Here is a 22,838-nt window from a genome sequence, read left to right as displayed (position 1 = left end):
AACCCAAAGTACTTCTGATCCATTAAAACCAGAAGATATGAGGCAGAATTTATGCTAAATGAATGTAATATTTATTGAACAATGAATAAAATTGAGAATAAAAACACTAAACATTTTAAAAGTTTATGTTTCTTTACATATGTTATATGTAAAGAAACATATAGCATTCCAAGAAGCTAAAGCTAGCTAAAAACAAACAAACAAAAAACAAAACAAGAAAATATGAGAATTAAAGTCCTTGTGATCCATCAGTGCAGAAAGGGTTCACAACCCATTTCTTAAGGGCCCTTTAAGGTTCTGGGACCCCAGGGAACCACAGAGAACCAAGATGGACCGTTGAAGAAAACTTATTTAGAAATTGTATTCAATAGTTTGATAAAGTTCAGTTTTGTTGCTGGATTTTCTTTCTTTTTCACATTACAACTTTTAGAAAATCAAGCTAATACATACTTGTGCACAAACATATTTTTGGCACTAATGAAACCCCCTACTGATTGATATCAACCGAATTTGTCTGGTTTTGGTTTTACTTCTTCAGAAGGGAAATGGCTCCGTTTTACAGCCTGTTTCCTGTTTTACTCCAGACAGCCTCCGTGTTGAGTCACATCTTCCTAGAAAAACAAACATTTTGTGGGACAGGAAGTGCCATCTGCTCTGATGCAGGCCTTACCTTAAAGAAGCTGCTGCTCCGGTTGGTGAGGCCGCAGGAAGGGCTTCCTGGTGGCGAGTCAGAGTCCATGTCGTCTTCCTGTCGGCGGCCGTTCCAGCCCGGAGCAGATGGAGATCTGTGGGTCAGAAACATTTCAACTCAGACGCTTTGAGCTGTGGTGCAGCCTGAGGAAATTCCTGCTTCAGCCACAGTCGGCTCTGTGAAGCTGCTGCCCAGCTCGGGTGACTTTATTATGACCGACTTTTCTTTCACTGTGCTCTCTGAGCATCCGCCTCTTTTTCCACCCGATCCAGGATAACTGCTTCATTCATTGATTCTTGGTCTTGCCGTCTGGTTACCTGTTTCTGTTTTTCTTCACATTTTCTGCCACTTCATTCCCACTTTCTGCTCCTTTAAACTCATTTTCCATCTCAGACTGTATTCCAGCAAAGCTGCTTTCTCCCCCCACCCATCGACAGAACCAGACATCAAAATGCATTTCAACACATAACTTTACTCAGAAAGTCACAACTTTTTCTTTTCACATCTTTTTGCCTTTACAGTTTTCTTCTCTGTGATTATGTTTATAAATGACTCCTTGAGATGCGTTTGATTCCCTCTCCAGCCAGACTGAAGCCATTAACGCAGCCCTTCCCTTCCTGGCAGAGGATCACAGAGCTCACGAGTCGGCCCATTTGTCCACTGATCCACACAGATGCTTTCATCTAACACAGGCAGGAAGTGTGCAACATCTCCACAAACTCAGCTGTGGACTGCAGGGATGTAAATGTGCCACTAAAGTCTGGAGGGTTTTGGTTTTGCAGGATTTGCAACTAAATCTCCAAATGATTTATGTGCCACGGGCTTTAAAAACCAAAGTTGACTGTAGTTTACAGTTTGTGGTTGAACAAGCAGCGACTTATGTAGCGTAAACTAAACATTGGACTAGACACTGGAATCCAGTTTAACCATTACTGGAAAATAAAAGTTTTCTGACTGTTGTTTTGTTTTGCTCTGTATAAAATCACCACAATCTGATTAATGTGATTGTTGATCTGATAAGTTTTGTCTCAGACAGACTTTCTGTCTATGGGTATGGATAGGAATTGATAAGAAATTAGCTATATCAATTTCATTATTGATCTCACTTATTGATTCTGTAATTGATTCTCAAAAAATGTAGGAAATAAACTTTAGTTCAAAATATGCACCACATTGTATTTGATTCAAAGGAAAATTAAAACTGGCTTAAAAAATAAGAATTTCTCTGTCAAATGAACATATTAACATAAAATGCAACTTTTCACACATCAACAGTTTCTGTGCAGACAATTTGAATCGTCTACTAACCTCTTATTCCATAAATCAGAATATAAATGAAAAGTTCATGTATTTCAGTAACTCAGCTCATAAAAATTACCGATTCCAGTTGAACTGATATTTTAAAGCTTTTATTTATACTAAAGATGATAATTTCTTGCTGAAAACATATTTAAGATTAGAATATTAGACCAGACCAATTAAAAACATTCCTAATGGAGAAATGTGGGCCTAATTAAAAATATGTTTGACACGTAAATGTTAATACGAGATGCAGATTATTGATACAATACAGAGCCAACAGTAATAATAACCAGGAGGTGGAGAAGTTTAACTTTACCTGGGACATTCATGGCAGAAGACGCTGAGCTCCTTCCTCAAGTTATCGCTGTTGCTAAGCAACTTATCAAACGCTTTAAATATACGCAAATCAGTTTCATGCTGTGTGGTCAACTATTTCAGAATGTTGGAGGTATTTTCTACTTTTATTTTGATTCAAAGCTCTCCACATGTTGCAACTGGCCCTAGTAGTTTTTTTGGTGACGCCATCTTGGATATTTTCCATCCATCCATTTTCTAACACCCTTGTCCCCTAGAGGAGTCGGGAGGGCGGCTGGTGCCTCTCCAGCCATCGTTCCGGGCGAGAGGCAGGGTCACCTGGACAGGTCGCCAGTCTGTTGCAGGGCAACACAGAATCAGCCATGCACACACACACTCACACCAAGGGAGAATTTAGAGAGACCAATTTACCAGTCATGTTTTTGGACTGTGGGAGGAAGCTGGAGTACCCGGAGAGAACCCACCATGCACAGGGAGAACATGCAAACTCCGTGCAGAAAGTCCCCGGGCCGGGAATCGAACCCAGGACCTTTTTGCTGCAGGGCAACAGTTTTACCACCTGCGCCACTGTGCAGCCTCATCTTGGATATTTTCTAAATCAAAATACTGAACGTTACGTCATCACGTAAATGACGTCATGCAATAACCTTGACCCAGACGGGCTAATCCTGAAGAACTGAACTAATGAGAAATGGTTCTCGCTTTACTGATGGGGCCCATAAAATCTTCTCATAATTTATTTTTACTCATCAATTTTGAAAATGATTATATTATCCAACTGCATTTAATTTTAACTCAGTTTAATTAATATTAGGCAAGTTGAACAGAGTCCACATCTTTGAGACTCAATGTTAACTATTCACACTGCAGACTGAAGTGACCCAATTCCAAGTTTTATTTTTGTTTGTTTGTTTGTTTGTTTTTAAACGTAAGGCGACTTGTATCCAATCTTCTCATGACAGTCTGAACAACACAAGCCGGATGCTTTTCGAAGTGACCCAGGTCACTTGGGTATCCGATTCACATGTGACCTAATGTGACCTCCAGGTCGGATTCATCTGACCTGAACGTCACTGATACTCGACAAATCTCACTATTCTGCGTCCTGATATGAACAAGCGGGAAGAAGAAAAAAAAATCGGAAATGGGTCCCTTCAGGCTGCAGTGTGAACACAGCTCATGAACTCGTTACCATAGTAACACCAAAAACTGTTTCTGATTGGACGATGAGTCCCATGTGATGGCTCCTCTCCCAGAGACTTCGGCCAGCGAGAGGTTGTGCTGTTTGAAGGCACAGAACTGAACTCTTTGGAAACGTTTGTCCATAAAATGACAAAAGGACCCAGTCATGCAGTGAGAGCACCTATACGGTGTAAAGGTGCAATGATTGTCTTCTAAGTGAAGATTCATCTTTTGGTTTTACTTTGAGAAATGTTTTTGAGCCTCTGGTGGTTTTTTTAAAGCACTTCACACAAGCTTTAAAAAAACCACCAGACCAAAACCACTTTGAGCTCAAAGTGAGAAGCTGACATCCTAGGATTCGTTGCTGTAGAAGAATTAAACAATGTTGGTCCATGCTGACCCACTAAGCTGCTATTTGTTCCAAGACAAATAGCTGTGGCTCCAACTACCACCACAGTGGTTGGAGCTGCGGTGGTTCATTCCCAGGTGTGGAACCATCTACCTGGAGAAAGCAGTCGGTGAACTTCTTTCTCTTGATATCTCAGAATCAACAAGATTTTTGATAACTTTTAGGTGTCAGGTTAAACTTATGTCTAAACAGGCATCTTTTTAATTTTCTAAATCAGATTTTTAAACATTTGGTAGGGAGACTGGGAAGCAATAAAAATAAATGAAAACTATTGGAATGAACTGCAATCAAACTTACAACAGCTTAATTACCTGCATGCTATTTTACCTAGTTGACCTGCCTTATTTGATTCTTTACATATTAATCATAAAGGTATAAAAATCTCTTAAAAAGGTCATTGTTCAGATAAAATAAATTCTAGTGACAAATTAATTTCAGATTATCAATGAGTTATGACACAGCTGCTGATCCCACTCACAGTAGCTGATATTTACTACTGTAAAGGCCTATCTGCTGTTTCCTCATCATTTCAGACATGAAGTGATAGTCTGCACTGACAGTTTCATTTCCACAAACAGAAAACAGCGTGGCGACAAAAAAGTCGCCACAAAAGCAAACTTGACCTTAACAAAGCACCACTTATTTCCAAAGCTTAAAAAAATTGTCTTCCAAATTGCCAAAATGTTATGTAATCTTTAAAAGTGGTCTTAATCAAAAGTTTTAAGACTGATTGCTTTTGACTCATTTTGAGTTTAGTGAATGACTGTTTTCCTCTCCACTGTCACTACATGCATGCTCAAAATGATGAACTGCTGTAAAGTCAACGACACGTCCTGGTCCAGGAGGAGTGAGTGCCATGAGTCAATGATTTGAACTAATTATGTAGATTTTAATGCATTAAAATTTTTAGCAAAATTAATTAATTTTAGCAAGATTAATTGCAAAATTCCCAGGAAGGAACCTTTGTTTTTGTTTGTTTCTGGTACACCTGTAAATCTGATGCACAGGCGACATCCGCGATGATCAATGAAGCTGCTTCTCTGGATTTTGTGCTTCAGAAACCAATCTGAGACTGGCAAAGACTGGTGATGTGTTCAAGTTGTACTAAAATGAGTTTGTCTCACAAAAGCTTTGAAGTCTAAAATAGCATCTCAGTGGTAAAAATGTTGCTAATGCTAATATCATCGACCACAGTCCACATTTCTAAAGTGGCTCCATGAAACAATAACATTACTTTGCACCAGAAGAAATAAATACAGTATATTTGTTGTTGAGCTCATATGTGTATTTATTAAATAATTTAGCAGCAGAAATGTTTGGTTTTTTTATGTAAAATGTTGCTTATTTTGTCAATAAAATGTGACTAATTGTGGCTATTTAATCATTGATCCTAAAATTAACCCATATAAAAATTTTAATCGTGTCCCACCACTAGAAAATCGCTATTCTCATGCCAAACCTTAAGCATCTGTTGGTCCAATTGAACTATTTTAAACCTTCATTCTCCAGGAATGAGTCTTGCTTTGAAAACAGGTAAATTCATCACAGCTGGGAATGTAAAGCACTTCATCAGCCAGCTGTGCCTAAATGTCTGTAAAACACGACTTTATTTACCAAAGTGTGTAGAAACCCTGAAACCGACCTACCAGACTCTTCCACCTGCCTCATGGTTCAATTCATCAGCTTTGGCATTAACTTACATCCAATAAATGCCTGTTTAAACTGCAAAGAGCCTGAAGTGGGGCTTGTTTTTCATACGGAGGTCAGCTGACTCCCTGCTGCTGTCAGAACAGCTGCATAAACCTGCAGCAGATAAAAAAAACTCCCACATGGGTCCCGTTAGTGTCTGAAACAAACCAGATGACGCTGTGGATGTGAGCATCCACAGGAAACAGCAAACAGATCCAGGCAGGGGGTACGGACTCTGAAAGGGTCAGTGAGCAGAGCAGAATGTGGGTCACTGGTTCTTGCTGAGCCCAGCTGAAGCTGTTGCTTAAACTAGGAAGGAAAAAACTTCAGGAATGTGTTCACTCAGTTTTATACAAGAGGAGGGTTTTCCAAGATTTGTTTGTGCATCTTCTGTCCATCAAACACCACGCTAACCAACTCTAACCTCTAATTACAGCTTTCAGGCTCTTATAATAGCAAACTGAAAATAAATCACATTATAAATCATGCTGCTCATGCAATAAGAAAACTTCTGCTCTAAATAATGGTTGGAAACTATGTCAGGCTCCAGCACCGCCCTCCACCAGCACCAACTTTCCACACTGAAGGTCAGCTGAGAAAAGACTTGGATCCTTTTTTGTCAACAACTTTTCTTTAAATCTGCTTCAGAATCTCTGAATGAGGTTGAGCTCTGATCTAGTTCTGGACTTTATTCACATTTTCATGGAAGAAAAGAAGAAGAAAGAAGAACGACTAGAGAAGGTGGAGATGAAAATCGTCTCTTCACAGAAGAGAAAACAGACAGACTGGACGAAGATCCTCTACATTCAAATCCCAACTTCACAGTGAAGCAACATTTCTACAGGAGGGAAAAGTTACAGCCAGAATAAACTGATCGTAGCTCGGAGTTTTAGAAGTTTGCCATCATTCCCCAAAGAGAAATGATTCACACAGACCCCTGATTGCGGTCAGATTATGTAGATGAACGACCACGCAAAAAATAAATCAGATTTCAGCAAAAAAGAGAGAAAGATCTAATTGAGCCCGAGGACCTGTGTATTTTCTGCCATGAAAATGTTAAACATTATGAGTTTACTAGACTTTACAGAGACTCTAACTGGAACAGTGGAGGATATGTGGGGTTAGCAATATGGACTCCAATGTTTTATCATAATATTCAGTGATACTATTGTAATAACAATGAAAATTAACTATTTATTTATTTATTTATTTATTTATTTATTCATTCATTTTTAGGGAAATGTATGGATATGATTGCTTGTTTATAGCACCACAAACAGAAATACTGCTCATAAAAAGAAATTTATCATAAATAATAAACGATATGATATGATTAATGCCCACCGATAGCCTATTGGTGATTATGGTGGAGGATCCATGATGCTGCGGGCCTGTTTCTCTGCCTGGGAACCTTGTCACAAACTCTTTGAAAAGTGTCAAATATTTTTGAATAAAAATATTTCTACCTCTGACTGAAAACTGAAAATAGATCATCATTGTTTTTTCTGTAAGGATAATAATTGAAAACATGTGAGCAACTCTTTGCAGAAATGATTCTCCAGACACAAAGTGACCCATTTGACTCCACAGACTCTAAACCCGCAGAAAACCTGCAGACTGACCGTAAACAGACGGCCTGATTACATGTTCGTCTGCACAGTTCAACATTCCCCACAGGGTCAGTTTTCTGTAACTGCAGCTGCTGATTCCAAACCAAAATGAGATCACTTTTCATAAACCTGCAGACTTCGGTTCTATCCCAGAAAGAAGCAGCTTTAGCAGGAAAACAGAAGAAAGCTGCCATCAAAACCCTGAAAGAAACACTAATCAGCTTCATGACCCAAAAACCAACAAGCTCAGTTACGTATGTTTCTTATTTCAATGCCTTTCCGCTGAGTCTTTCCCCATCGCAGGATGGAACTGCAGCTCTCTGAGCCAAATGTTGTTTTTTCTCTTTAGCTAATCTCTTCAGCAGATTCCATAGAGGGTTAAAATGAGCAAATCGAGGAAGTTTAGAGTCTAATAAATGTGCAGAGAGTCGCAGAGGATGACAGGTAGTCAGGTACAGACATGTTTCTGCAGGAAAACATCTCTCAGTGTCAGCAGGAATGAGGTCGGAATGGGAAAAATCCAGGAGAGCTTGGAATCTGGCTCATTGAAAGGTCAAACACGTGAAAGTAACGAGCAGAGGAGAGCCTGGCTTTGATTAGAGGGACTTTTTTTACTGCTATATTAAACAAAAAAGCAACACGATAGAGAAATTACTTAGAAGTTAGACTCAGTTCAATACAATTCAGTTTATATTGTTTCACTTATCTTTGGCGTTCGTCTTGCCTCTTTTCTATAAAGGGGATAATACTGGGGTTGCCATGTTCTCCAAATATTAAAACACAAATTTATAACAGTACTAATTCTAATTTCTTTGTAAAAATCGTAAGTCTGGATGATGCTAAAAGGTTTGTCCAGATTAAACCTTTTCTTTGTAGACATTTTGGCCATTTTAGCAATTCTGAAAATGTACTTTCGGTATCTCTACCCTTGTTGGAGCCTTAATGTCTGTAAGCTCCAAACATCATTAAAATATTGAAAACCAGTCACTGTGTGAGAGTAATATGGCTGTTTTAGATCTAATCCACACGGAAGCATTAGTGTTTAGAAATCCAGATTTTTATCTTGTTCAAAAGGAAACGTGGACTAATTGTCTGTATTGCACAATTATGACTAGAAGTTCTTTGTTTTTTTGTTTCTGGGACGTTGTAAGAGTCCAGAGGAGGAGTGAAGGTACAAGAGAGTCCAAAGAAAACAAAAGTTTAGTTTTAAAGCTCAAAACTGACCTAATGCTTCATAGCTCTGTGGAGGGGCAGAGTGAAGAACTGAAAAACTCTGGGATGTTTTGAGTTCTGAGTCTTGTTCCCCAGAATTTCTGAAACCTTTTATAAAAAGATTAGCTTTGAATTTTTATTGCTTTTTTGCAAATTTCTTCGATAAACTCTTTTCAGGGGAAAGTTAATTGGAGGGTAAAAGGCTATTTTAAACTTTTATACCAACTTTTAAACCTTTGCAGTTGTATTTGCTTCACCAGGAAGCCAAACCCTGCGTGTTAGAGAGATATTGGAGAAAATAGTAACTTTTTTATGTTGAACTTTAAAGTGTTGCGATCAAGTTCAGTAACCTGCCTGATGGACCAGTAAACACGCAGCTCATCTGACTCGCTCCAGGCTGGAAATGAGCCGTTCTGCTCAGACTAAAGCAGGAAAACTGCAGTTTCCACTCACCTGAAACTTCTCTGAGTTCCTGTTGTTGTTCTGCGCTGCTGTGCGGGATGAAAACCATCAGGTCCGCCTCTGGTCAAAACACCGACAGTCCCATGGTTTAGAGACAAACACAAAGGCAAGCCGAGGGTCAGAGAGGAGGAGGAGACAGAGAACAGGCGCGTATGTCGCCCCCTGCTGGCTGAATGCAGAGACTGCGCTTTCTCTCTTTTACTTTTCATGTCCAACATCTAGAAGCTGAAAAAAGACCCAATCAATAAATTGTATTATAGAATAATCAATTTATTTAAGAAACTTTACCAGTAAGTGAAACAATTACGCACAGAGGGATGTTTGACAAACTTTATTTCTGTTAATTATGATGATTTTCCACTTACAGCTAATAAAAACATTTAAAATCAGAATATTACATCACATGGATAAAAAAACAATTTAATATAGAAATGTAGCCTGAGTGAAATGTTTGATTAATACCTGCTTAGGGTTGTCCGTTTTCAAAAGGCGTCCAACAAATGAGTTTCACTGGAACACATTTAATTTATGGATAATGACTGTTGGTATAATATCATTTTGCATCAACCTGATAGTTGAATAACCAAATTAAGAACAATAATATCTTTGTTTATGAGCTCATATATCTGTTTATTCAGTAATCTGGCAGTAAAAATAGTTTTGAATTGAAAATGTTTATTTTGTCAAAATATGTTTTTTGATTTTTGATATATATATAAAGTAGTATGTTGAACTGATGGACCAGTAAGAGCATTGCTTTAAATCAACTTGGGATGTTACTATAAAGAAGTTTATGATTTTTTAGATTCTGAATATAATGTTTTACTTCTTTCTTTCGCTATAATGCAGGAACGTTTCCTGAACCTTAACTCATCGATCCGTCTTCTGCTCCATTCTGCCATCACAATAATCCTGGATGGAGACGAACTCTGACTCAGAGGGAACAATCATTATTCTACTCTGACAATATTTAGATACTTTTATCCATTTTCTGCTTAGCAACAGGATGTCTGAGAAGGTAAAAAAAAAAAGCCCAACAACAAGGAGAAAGAAGAAGAAATCAAGCAGTAAGTCAAACTGGACACTTCTAGCTTATGCAAGTCAGTTTATTGCGAGAACATTTTCTTCTCCTTCTGGTTCTTCCCAGAGGTCAACAAAAATGGATCTTTTACAAACTATCCAAAAGACTTTTGACAACAATAATAAACAGATCTAACTGCTGCAGATCTATGTTCTAAAGAAATCTGTTTCCAGATTTTAAAGTAGCAACTTCCCCCTGATATGTACAGCATAACCCAAGCAGTCAGCGCCTACCTGGTGTTAGAAACGCGTTAAAATCACACAAAGTAACTTTAATAGTTATAGAGGCATGCAAAAAAGCATCTGTCTCTGTGTTGGAAAATAAAACCAATCCAGCTGCTTTAGTGGATGTGTAAAGATGCTCAGCGGCGCCCTCTGGTGGGAACTGGGGGAGCAGCTGCACATCCATCAGATGCTTCAGGTATGAATCTCATAAAAATAAATAGCAACAAATACTTCCATATTTAGTTTAAACACATGCGGAAACAGAAGTAATACTGTAAAAAGGATCTTTAATTTTTTTCTAAACAGTATTCATCATGTAATCATTCTAGGCATTTGGCGATTTATCAGAGTTTCTCTAGGGTGGAATAATTATACGTCAAAAAACTGCAGTGATTTTTGAAGACAACATAGAAAAATGCACAAATGCACTCTGACTCAAATATATGCATACATTCACCTAGCTCTGCAGGTATTTTAATTTGAAAATAACCAGGTTGAATAACTGCTGAATGGCAGCATCTGGTTCTTTCTTTGGCAGCATAAAAGCTTAACACAATAATATCCAAAACAGTGAGAGTGAAATGACATTAGAGAAAACTGTAGATTTAGTTGGGAAAATTGTTACTCAGCCTTTTTTCTCAGATTCAAATAACTACTGTAGTTTTTAAATTATTTTTTTAGGTTCCTGTTTGCCTCAAATACTTTGTCAATATTCTGCTAACGACAAAAAGGACACAATTTTCCAATTGCTGTGTTTTCATTGAATAAGAAAAGCAAATAAAATCACATGTGAATAATTGCAATAAGTCATTAAACAACATGAATATGACCCAAACGCCATGATCCTCCAACTACTTCCTGTCGTGTTCATGGTTTGCGTCAATGGAAACATCCGGTTGTTGACCATGTGACTCGTGATGTGAAAAGGTGTTTCCACTGCAGTTTAGCGAAATAAACCAATTTTGATACGGCGAAAAAGCAGCTCGTCCTAATGTCCAAACATTATTTTAAACAAAAAACAAGAGCTTCTTTTAAATTGGTGTGTTTCCATTAAGCAAATTAGTTTATTTTCAAAATGTGCAATTATATGGTCAATAGAAATGCAGGTAATGATCTTCTCAGCTCCCCTCACTATCCTCTGCAGGGCTTTCTTGATGCTTTATTGCATTACGAGATACAGAAAATCACATATTTTCAGCCAAAGTTATGCAGATATTTGATTAAATATTAATGGTGAAAATCTACAATATATTCAAATTACTGCAGGTTTTGCTTTTCAAAAATAATTGCAGTTGAATGTTCTCTCATTATTCCACCCTGAGAAAAAGAGAAGAGAAGCAAAACAAAGTTCAAATAAATAAGAAAAACCCTAAAACCCTAAAGCTGATATAACATTAATGCATCTTAACTCCTGCCTCTAGCATTAAAGTCTGAAATATAAGAGACGGCAGAGGAATAACACGCTGTAAAAGCTCAAACGCTGGCATGCCGTCACTTCCTGTTCTCCTTAAACCAATCTTTTACAGCCACAGTTCATCACTATTTTAACGCGAGGAGGAGGAGGATGCTCCACGATGTCTCATGTGTTTGAACTAAACTGTACAAAACTTATAAATTATAAAGATCTGTAAAAACAACATCAGTAGTTAGATTAAATGTTAGGTGTGGCGCATCGCAGAGTTCACCGTGCGCCTCGGAGAGCACTGACTACTGTTCAGACATGATCTTTGAATAAGTTAATTCATAAATAAATCATGATGATGTCTTCCCAGAAGCAGTGGTATCCACACACACACACACAAACACACACACACGGTCAATCTATGACCTTTACCCTAAAAATACTTTTTTGGTTTTAAACAACAACTAAAAGATTAACAGGAGGTCTACAGGCAGCAGATACACACTTCCAGAAAACCGCAGACCGCTCTTACAGAAATAGATTTCTCTAGGTTAAAGTGACAGTGCTGGAGTAGGTCCCTTTCATTCGTCGGTTTGGTAAAACCACATCTACTTGGATATGGAAGAAAACGGCCTAAATATTAAAAGTGTTAAACGTGTAGATTCTCTGTGAGAGCGAAGCGACCGCTGTGGCGAACAGCATGCAACGGAGGACAAGTTGAAGCAACACCAAATATCACTTAACTGCTTCCTCGGGTCCTTCAGTTGTGCAGAAAAGACTCAATTTCAACAGCTAAAATAAGTTCCTATATAATCCTCAAATATATACAGAGAAATCTCTATTCCACTTAAAAATACCTTAATTTTGTGCTTAAACCCAAACTTGTAAAAATGCTAAAAATCGCTGATTCCTCTCTTACATAACAGGAGCTGCTCGCCTAACTGTCGCCATGAAGCTGTTCAGTTCAGCCGAAACTGGTTGGTTCGCGACTGGCAACAACCTCCGCCGCCGGGGCGCCATCTTTGGCCATCCGATCCGGTTCCAGAAGCGAACCCAAACCTTCCGCGTCTTCCTCAAGACGTTTCAAACGAAGCTGTGGTTTCCTAAACAAAGAAAAGGTCGGACTCGATTCCGAGGCGCCGACAAACCGGAAGCCAGGTTGAGTTTCTCTCCCTCCGCAAGCCAGCGCACGATGACAAGGAGGAGGATGAGGAGGAAGAGGCAGAGGGGCGGCGGGGGTCAGTGGATGTCTCTGCACATGGGGAGGTTGACGAAGATGAAGACGTTGAACTCGATGAGGACGGAGAAGCAGAGGAAGATGGCGTACATGACGAGGCAGGCCAGGCCCAGCCGCCAGTCCAGAGTCCATTTGTTCAGATGGACGCCGAGGACCTGCAGGACGGAGGGACGCAAGAACTTCAACTCAACCATTCCTGTAAAAACACCCGCGATCTGGAGAAACAGTGTCTGAATGAGGAGAATAAATACAAACAGCTGTCAGTTTATGTCTCTCCTGGATTCTTGCTAATGTTTAACCACATCTGGAGAAACTGCAGGAGCTGAAAACTGTTTTATTCCAGCCACAAAGCAAACTTTCTATCTTCCTCCAGAATGTAGTTTTTCTACAAAATATTTCCAGAACCATTCTGTGGTAAGACCATCTTAATAATTATTCTAACCATTCCCTTTGTGCTCCCTTTGTTTCCTCCTGACAGGAAGTACTCCAGGCTCACCGTTCCTGTTTTTCTGAGTTTCCGTCCTGGAGGAGTTGCTGGAGCTTTTAATGTGTCCAGTTTTCTCTCTTCCCTGAGTGGATCCACTGATGGAGAATTTAGGTATCAACTTTGTTTACTCGTAGTTTTTTTCTTTCTCATAGAAAGATCTCCTGGCCCAGTGCTTCTGTGTTTAGCTTTTCTCTGGTTGGAGCTGCAGATGGAGGATTTAAAGAAGGCTGACATGTTTTAATGTTTGACATTTTTTATACATTTTTTCTGAACTTTTCTCAGCCTGTCAAGAAGCACGTTTGGGTTTTGAGTTTGTTCTTGCGACTTCTCAGCGATCTGATTCTATTAGTCTCTGAGTTGTGTGTGTGAGTGTGTGTGTGTGTGTGTGTGTGTGTGTTTTAAGCAATCAAAACAACTGATTCTGTTGCGTTTAGAAATATGTCAAAGGAATTTTGAGATATCTGCTTTTCGCTGTCCTTTTCGCTGCCCGATAAACTCACAGTTATGAATTATGAAAAAAAAATGCGTGGATGTGTTGACATCGATTTTTCCACAATAACCTGGGACTATTATATATTCTTTTTGACATTCATGTTGGAGGTTGTAATTCAGCTAAAGCCTGGAGAGAGAAAATAATATTCTGCAAAAATTGTAACCTAGTTGGTAAAAAAGAAGAATGCTCCCCTAAAATAATGCATAAAAATGAAAAACATAGACTTACTGTAAAGAACACTGAGGCGAGTAAAATTCCTACAGAGAAAATGAGTCCTCTGCTGTTCAGAAGGACCTGAGGGGACACATGTTACACAAAATGGTTTGAATGAGCTTGAATGTTAAAGAAAACTCCTCCTGATCTGTTCTGATCCGATCCAGTGTGATTCTGGGTCACAAACACTCACGTTGGAGCCGTAGTCGATGCAGAGCGTCTGCAGCGCCCAGGGAAGCCCCAGACCCACCAGGATGTCGAACACGTTGCTGCCGATGGAGTTGGAGATGGCCATGTCTCCCAAACCTGAGACATTCAGTTTCACTTTTATTCACATCCCAGAGGGAAACTGGTTTGCAGCAGGCAGGCATCAAAATACAGAAACAGGCACCAGAGCAACAGCCTGGGGCTGGCTGATGAGCAGCACGGTCCCCTCAGGTGTTCGTACCTTGGCGGGCCACGATCACGCTGGCCATGCAGTCTGGGACGCTGGTGCCGGCCGCCAGGAAGGTGATTCCCATGATGACATCGGGAATGCCGAGAGTGAAGCCGATCACAGTCACCTGGAAGCAGAAACACAGAGAACATCTCAGAGTTCGGATCCGGAAATCAGGACATCCACAGGGTTTCTCTGCTCCCTTCTGTTGAGAAACGGTCTGCAGGGGTTCAGGTACGCCGAGATGAATTTAGCTTTTTTGTTTTTATTTTGAGAATAAAGTTTTAATAAAACAAGATAAAATAGTAATTATGGGAGAATAAACTTGTAACAAAATGAGAATAAAGTTGGAATAACACAAAAATAAAGTCAAAGTAATATGAGAATAAAGTAATAACATTTCCAGTATAAAGATCTTGTAACTTTATCAAAGCTTTGCTCTCATTAAAAAAATGATTTTCTCATCATTTTTCATCTTTTTTCTGGTAATATTGTACCTTTATTCTACTAATATTATTACATTATTCCTGTAATTTATATGCAAATCTCTTATTCTGTCCCTAATCCTCTGTCATACATCAGGGCCCGTGTTCTGCAGGTTTAATAATTTCCTAAATAAATGCTCCATCAGAACTTCCTGACAGACTTTCTTTACTTGTCCTGTGTTATAATCCTGGCTGGATATTTTCTTCAATTCCCTTCTTGGCAGAATCAGCAGAGTTCATTTTTTGGCAGGGCTTTGGCTGTTAAGTTTACCCACAAACCTCAGAAAGGTTGAGCTCAGTGTTTTGGCAAAGCCGCGCTGAAGCCCAATTTGTCCATTTGAAAACCAGTTCTGATGTATGTTTGGGATCATTTTCTAGCTGGGCCAGATTACATCCAATTTTCAATCCTCTAAACCACATTTTATGGCCTTGTATTAAAGAATATTGGTTAAGATGTTCAGGAACAACCCAATAACCAAGCCTGCAATACACTGGAAACTTGTGGAGTGCCAGTTCCAACAGCCAGTTTCCCATTACCATGGACTGGGAGGGCACCAACCAAGGAAGAAACCACTGCTTCAAAATAAACAACTTCAAACTTCACTGAAATTCACAGTTTCCCACCTGGACGAGTCGAATGTCTTCTGAAAAAAAGTTTCATGTTTCGATGAGAGAACGACTGAGAGGCATGAATCATGTTTGAGATTTTCAGACCAAGAAAACTGCATCGACTCTGAAGAACGGTGGCAGAAACATCATCAAATTAATGTCCAGATGGTTGAAACTCTGACACAACATCCCAGAGAAGGATGACCTTAACTGACCTCAACTCAGTGAAACATGTTGAGATTACACCAGGCAAGCAGCCGATCCGTGTGTTTAACGCTGCTCTGCGTGGATTAACTCACCATCCAGACCATGATGTAGGAGAGGCCAGCGATCCAGATGGTGGCGGTGAAGAAGGAGACCATGAACCATCGCTCCCAGCGCCGCTTGGCACAGTTTGGGATGGTGAAGAAGAGCAGCAGCGACAGCGGCCACATCAGCAGCCACTTGAGTTTGTTACAGACGCCCGCTGGAGGATTACACAGTTAGGGTTAGTGGAAGAAAGACCTATTGACCTGACAGTCATGTTTTTGGTGTGGGGTAGGAAGCTGGAGTACCCAGAGAGGACCCACACATGCACAGGAAATGAAAACTACATGCAGACAGACCGCATGTAAAGTTGTGATTTATCTTTACTGTTATTCTGTGGCAGTGGTTGTGTTAAGAAAGCGTCTTGAATGCCAACTATGAGTGTCATTTGGGTGCAGTTTGGTACCTGGGACTTTAAATGGCACCAGCGGCCCTTCGTTCTCCTCTTCTCCCTCTCCTTCCTCGTCGTTCTCGTTGTTTTCGTTGTCCTCGTTTTCCGTCTCGTTGCCTGACTCCAGCCGCTGCAGCTTCCCGTTGAAGCCCTGCTCAGCTCCACCCATCCCGTTCTCTAGGCCCCGCCTCCCCAGACCTCGGGTGGCAGAGTCCGAGTCGCCGTTGGTGATGCAGTTAACCCGAGTCTCCGTGGTGTTGATCAGCCTCTGTCTCTGGAACGTCAACACAGATGATAACATACGACTCCTGCCCAGATCCTCCCTTATTTTAGTTTAGCTGCAGTCTTTCTTACCTCGTTGATGAGCATGCGGGACGCCATGGTGAGGCGAGTCCTGGGGGAGAAATGACTGGTGATCATGATCCTCATGCCGGCCTCAGAGAAGGTCAGCTGGTGGGGGTACGCGGAGAGCAGCTCGTCCACCATCAGCACCGACGGCGGACAGTGAAAGTTAGCTGCAAAGAAGCACAAACAGTCTAACTGCTGAATTTATGAAAACTACCCTAAAAATAATCCCTCCAGCAGATTATGACTGGTTTTTATAACATGTAGCACAAAATTGGTGAGTAAAGCTGGTCCTGATTTATAGAGCTTATAAACATGGCACTTATTTCAAGTTAGTTTACTGTATGGAGAGAAATTTATTCCTATATGTTTGCAAGCAAAGAACATGTTTTTATAATAAAAATAAGAAAATGCATTTAAAAAAGAAACTTTAAAAAACGTAACCAAAAAAAATAAAAATAAACATTTGGAGAGAACGATGTTTGCAGCAGTAAACATTCTATGTTTGCTTGTTTCGAATAATTTTTTCAAAACGTTTTGAGATTGAGTTTAACAAATTGTTTTTACGTTTCACACTTTTTGAGGAGGGATGCATTTAGCAACAGCATTTTTATTGGTTTCCAGAATGCAATTTGTTCCACTAGGTCTCAATTAAAAAAAAAAAAAAAATCTGAAATAAATTCTAAAAAATTGTTTTAATTTTGCATTTGATAAAATAAAATCAATCTGAAAAATAATAATGAAAATAACATTTAAAAATAATTTAAATAATCTTTAAAAATAATAAGAAAAATAAAATCTGAAAAGAAGGTTAAAAATAAAATCTTAAAATTATTTATAACCATAAAGTCAGTAAAAATAGCGAAATGCATACATGTACATTCAACTATTGCAAACCCATTGTAAGATACTTTCACAACAAACTTTCTTTTTCAAAATGCTTTTTTTTTTAAATTTCAATTTTGGAAATGTGTTGTTTATTTGCAACAATATTGTAGTAAATTTCTCTGGGTAAGATACTGTTTAACGCACATAAAGCACAACTAGCATGAACACAGATTAATATTTACTATACATGATAAAAGTTTAGGAATCCTTAGAAGACTGAAGTTGTAGACAGAAAAGCGTCTGCAGATCAGCTCTGGTACCTTTCTTCAGCAGAACTGCCGTTGCGTCGTACGAGACGTTGTCCTCCAGATCCGTACTTCCTGTCAGCCCGTTCGCCAGGTTCCCAGAACCTTTCTTCCTCCGGCTGAAGTAACGATGAGCCTTTCCGTTGAACCTGAAACACGACATGCGTTCCGATATTTACCATAAAAAGTCAGTTGACGGAGCTGCTGCAGTTTTAACGACACTCACTTCATGATGAGGATGTAGACGGCATACATGAGGATCAGAACAAGAGATTCCCACCTGCAAACATGATAGTTAGACATTTACACACCGTCCGTCAGTGTAATTTTGGTTGCAGAGTGAATATGATACGCACCAGCACACCTTCTCATCATAGATGAACTAAGCAGGGGAGACAAAGGGACAACAATGTGGCATTTTAGAGACAAGTCAAAGTATTTGTTTATAGTGTATCTATTGATTCCTTTATTATCCAACTGTGAAAACATCAAACTTGCTTCAGATTACAGAATCCCAGTAATCCCAGTTTCAGAAATGAAACGGTCTAGAAGTTATGCTGCTATGTTTCCAGATTAACCAGGTTTATGTCTACAAGAATCCACAGAAAAAGATCTTACCACAATTAGCGCTATGATGGAAAATGTGTAATAGATGGAATCTCTGAGCAGAGCCCAGTGAGACAGCTTCACAGCCTGCAGGACGGAAACAGAAACCACAGCGACGAGAAGGTTTGAAACATCTTACAGAGAAATCCTGGGTTCAGTCACAATCTGGGGATTTTAATCACATTAAAACGTTTCACTGTTTTACATTTTTAACAAGTTTAAGCCAACTTTAAATGACAAAATAGAGATATTTATTGTAAATTAAAATGTTTATTGAAATTTTGAGTATGATATGTTTTTCTCATAAGTTTCAGGAAGCCCTTCTATCTGGTTACTATGACCCATCCTGAGGTTAAATTGTTACTGCAGTGTGAAAGCAGGCGTGTAATGGACAGTGCTGAAGGATCACCAGCTCACCTGATGGGACTCTGCATCAGGGTTTGTAGAGAAAATATGTTTGGTATGAAATCTAAGGACCTGGACGACTTCTTCAAAAACCTCCTGTGAGCGCAGCAGCAAAGTTCGGGTTTGTTCTGGGTGTTGTCTGTTTAATGTTCAGTAGCTGTTGCTTATATTTATAATTCTGATTTTTAAAACAGCTGTGTCAATAAAACAGCACCGGGTGAGAGTTAGAATGCTGCAACGAAGTGAAGGATTCACAGTTTGTGGATTTAAACGTAGAGCTGCAGAAACTCTTCTACTTTCTCACATCCTGTCTGTTTATAAAGCAGTTCATGGACAGATTTGTGAAAAAAGAAAGAATTGACTAGCAAATTGTTTTATCACAATATGGTTCAGGCCAAAAAATTTGTTTTAGAACTTAGAGGGAAAAATGGGGGTCATATTTTCACTCGCTTATTCATTCATTTATAAATGTCACAGTTCTAAACGTCTGTGCTGCCACTAAAACGGCTCGTTGTTTGATTTAAGCTGAAATGTTGGACATGTTCTGAGCTAGCTAAGAATGGAGCTGGTTTACTAAACATTGAGCTTTCTAACTTAAAATTTGGTTTGAAACAGTGACATTTAGAAATGAATAAACAACATGGCGACAACTAGCTTTATGTTCTCTGATGAAAGATTAAATAACCCAAATTATTGCTGTTCATTTTTCCAGTAACTTTACAAATGGAACCTCAAAACTCCCTCCTGTAATCATCCTAAATTGTCCAACTGTGTCTCTTTGGCTGTGCTTCCATTGACCACATAATTGTGCAAATTGGAATTACAAAAATAAATTTGCTCAGAGGAAACTCGCCAATTTTGAAAAAAAAGCCATGTTTTCCAATAAAATGTTTGGGTTTGAATGAGGAGGGGTTTTTTTGGCTGCATCACTAATAGTAAGAGGAGGATGATGACACTGCATATTTTTAATGACTTATCGCGTGAACAAATGTATTCACATGTGATTTTAATTGTGCTTCTTATTTAATGGAAACACCACAATTGAGAAATTGTGTTTTTTCAACATTAGTGGAATATTGACAGCTTTTTCAGTAATGGAAAAGCTGCTTGTGTCTTTCTTTGTCTGCCGTTTGCCCCTCTGTGCGGTTTTCTTGTGCCAGTTTGCCTCCAGCGTTTCAGCCTTCATCCTGGCTCTGGCGATTTTCACCCAGCTGAATTTACTCCTTTCTGCTGGTTCTTGGATTTGATTCCTTTGTTCCTGCGCCTGATGACATATTTGAGATTTACGTTGAACCCCGAAAGCACCACCACTGTAAAAGCCACCCGCTCTGAATCATCGGAGTGCTGGTGAGTTTGTTGACCTTTTGCAGCCCAACAGGACAGAGGACCAAACAATGAAGAGGATAAATCTTCCACACAAAGCTTAGCGAATCAGAGAAGGGGAAAAACGTCACATTTTGAACCTTCCACTCCCAGCTGGGAAATCACAGGTCGAGGAAGAACAATAATAATAGTAAATCTTCAATGTGCTTCCATTGCATTTTGTTGCACAGCAGAGAAACTGAAAACATGCGAGGAGAGCGGACAGCAGGGAAGAACCTGGATCTGAACTGAACCATCCCAGCTCCATTAGACGGTCATTATCTCAGCACAGTTACATAATATGCAATCAGTTGCATCACTGCTTGCAGTTCAGACATACTTTTAAGAGCAGAGAGCTTATCCTTGAGCTCAACTCATTTCCGTATCAGTGGCGCGTCAGATGGCATCAGAGAGAAGCTGCTCTGGGCAAACTTCTCATGCAAGGAAGGTAGTCGTGCTAAAAAATGATAAAATCTCCTACAATATCACGTTTATACATCAGGACTTCAAAAATATTAACATGATCCCCATTATGTGGAAGCTGAGATGAGCAAAAGCAAGCAGCTTTACGGTGTCCGTATTAAAATGATCAGAGTTGTGCTGAAACACAGCAGCAAAGTGGAACAAATCCCGTCTTATGGAAACTGAAGGACCTCATAGCCGAGCGTCAGGAATCTTTAACAGCAGACGATTTGCTGGTTTGATTGTCTGGAGCAAACGAGTGTTTGAACAGAATGGCAGGAACATATCGGCCTTAGAGGAGTAACTCTAACTGCTGATCAGTCAGCCAAAGAGCTCATTTTTCAATCTTCCCAGAAATCTCATCAAATCAGTTGCTCCAGTTCTTCACAAATCACAGAAATTCACACAAAATCAACAGAATCCTGCATATTTTCGCACAAATGCATCATTTTCCACAGAACTGGTCAAAAACATTGAGTTTGAATGTATCAATATACTTTACTTCTGTTCTTTTGTTTGCTGTGCTTGTATTACAAATGTACTTTGTTTGTACATAACTTTGTTAATTTTTTTATTACACTAAAGTCAAACCAAATCTACGGTGGCCGACAGGTGCAAATGCGCAGCAAAAGAGAAAACATGCAAACAAAAAAGAAGACACCCCCGAATGAAATGCAGCAAATAAAAAGAGAGACGCAAACACCCCCGAATGAAATGCAGCAAATAAAAAGAGAGACGCAAACACCCCCGAATGAAATGCAGCAAATAAAAAGAGAGACGCAAACACCCCCGAATGAAATGCAGCAAACAAAAAGAGAGACGCAAACACCCCCGAATGAAATGCAGCAAACAAAAAGAGAGACGCAAACACCCCCGAATGAAATGCAGCAAATAAAAAGTGTTGAAAACGGAAGTGCTCCAGACCACTAGGGGGAGTCAAAGAAAATAGTATTCATTTCTATGGGACCAGATGCAAGATTCTTCTTCTTCTTCTTCTTGGTATTTATTGGCGGTTGGCAACAAACTTACAGTAGCATTACCGCCACTTACCAGTATGGAGTGTGGTTCGAGATGGTCTATAAACTTTCACTTTCTACCTTTTCCCTCCATTAACTCCTGATTAAACATACCCCCACACATACACACCTGCTTATATTATCCAACTTGCTTATAACTTTATATACCCCTCTTTGATATTCTTTACACACTCACACCCAACTTGCTCTACTCATATCCTATGAAATAGCTTTGTTTTTTTAAGATACCGAATAATTATTTGAATATGTCTACTCCCGAAATCTCTCCTCAAAAATTCTATTAAATTAAACCTTTCTTTAATACCTACACACTCTCTCAGCATGCATCTTCTCTCTTCTTCATACTTACAACACTCTAAAATAACATGCTCTATTGTTTCAGACTTCTCACAATAATCACACTTTCCAGATGCAAGATTCAGAGAGATACCTTTACTTTCTTTCAAATTTCTTTCTCTGAATCTTGCATCTGGTCCCATAGAAATGAATACTATTTTCTTTGACTCCCCCTAGTGGTCTGGAGCACTTCCGTTTTCAACACTTTTTATTTGCTGCATTTCATTCGGGGGTGTTTGCGTCTCACTTTTTATTTGCTGCATTTCATTCGGGGGTGTTTGCGTCTCTCTTTTTATTTGCTGCATTTCATTCGGGGGTGTTTGCGTCTCACTTTTTATTTGCTGCATTTCATTCGGGGGTGTTTGCGTCTCTCTTTTTATTTGCTGCATTTCATTCGGGGGTGTTTGCGTCTCTCTTTTTATTTGCTGCATTTCATTCGGGGGTGTCTTCTTTTTTGTTTGCATGTTTTCTCTTTTGCTGCGCATTTGCACCTGTCGGCCACCGTACAAATCACCTGTAGGTGGCAGTATTTCTTACTTCTACTGTACTGGGGCCACCGACTTTGATTTCAAGCTATAGCTCTTCAAAAGGTCACATTTACAATCATCCAAAGGCACATAAGCAACATATAAACACACAACCTTTGATTGAATCTTTCTTAACTTCTCTTATCTAACGCCACCAGGTCGGCTGTGAGGTCCTACCTGGCCAGCGAAGAAGCCACACACGCCGATGATGCAGAGGATGTTGAAGACGGCGGAGCCCACGATGGTGCCGACCCCGACGTCTCCTTTGGTGATGAACACGCCTGAGGAGGCAGAAACATAGACGACTCCAGCAGGATTCATGGAGAAGCACAGCTGGTCAACGTTTGTACATCGAGATTTTTTTCCCAATTCAGAAAAAATACGTCCCA

At 39.5% G+C, this 22,838-nt stretch overlaps 2 protein-coding genes across 3 annotated transcripts in view; both read right to left on the bottom strand.

The window, feature by feature from the left end:
• The window catches only part of rin2 (Ras and Rab interactor 2), a 36,355-nt gene extending 27,371 nt beyond the window's left edge, over positions 1-8,984 (bottom strand). For both annotated transcript variants that reach the window (XM_023334023.1, XM_023334024.1), the window contains exons 1-2: positions 8,864-8,984; positions 671-785 (exon numbers count right to left, since the gene is read on the bottom strand). In XM_023334023.1, coding sequence (XP_023189791.1) covers positions 671-739 — 69 coding nt within the window. In that variant the 5' untranslated portion in view covers positions 740-785; positions 8,864-8,984. The remainder of the gene's footprint in view (positions 1-670; positions 786-8,863) is intronic.
• A 976-nt stretch (positions 8,985-9,960) lies between these two features.
• LOC102219454 (sodium/potassium/calcium exchanger 3-like) overlaps positions 9,961-22,838 on the bottom strand; it is a 39,067-nt gene continuing 26,189 nt past the window's right edge. The window contains exons 6-17 of the mRNA XM_023334705.1: positions 22,627-22,730; positions 18,333-18,407; positions 18,071-18,096; positions 17,941-17,994; positions 17,730-17,863; positions 16,591-16,751; positions 16,252-16,510; positions 15,839-16,005; positions 14,458-14,572; positions 14,203-14,315; positions 14,025-14,090; positions 9,961-12,971 (exon numbers count right to left, since the gene is read on the bottom strand). Coding sequence (XP_023190473.1) covers positions 12,819-12,971; positions 14,025-14,090; positions 14,203-14,315; positions 14,458-14,572; positions 15,839-16,005; positions 16,252-16,510; positions 16,591-16,751; positions 17,730-17,863; positions 17,941-17,994; positions 18,071-18,096; positions 18,333-18,407; positions 22,627-22,730 — 1,427 coding nt within the window. The 3' untranslated portion in view covers positions 9,961-12,818. The remainder of the gene's footprint in view (positions 12,972-14,024; positions 14,091-14,202; positions 14,316-14,457; positions 14,573-15,838; positions 16,006-16,251; positions 16,511-16,590; positions 16,752-17,729; positions 17,864-17,940; positions 17,995-18,070; positions 18,097-18,332; positions 18,408-22,626; positions 22,731-22,838) is intronic.

Source organism: Xiphophorus maculatus, chromosome 5 (assembly GCF_002775205.1).
Source record: "Xiphophorus maculatus strain JP 163 A chromosome 5, X_maculatus-5.0-male, whole genome shotgun sequence".
Taxonomy (NCBI): domain Eukaryota; kingdom Metazoa; phylum Chordata; class Actinopteri; order Cyprinodontiformes; family Poeciliidae; genus Xiphophorus; species Xiphophorus maculatus.
The sequence above is the reverse complement of the archived record's forward strand: the minus strand, read 5'-3'. Positions and strand labels throughout refer to the sequence as shown.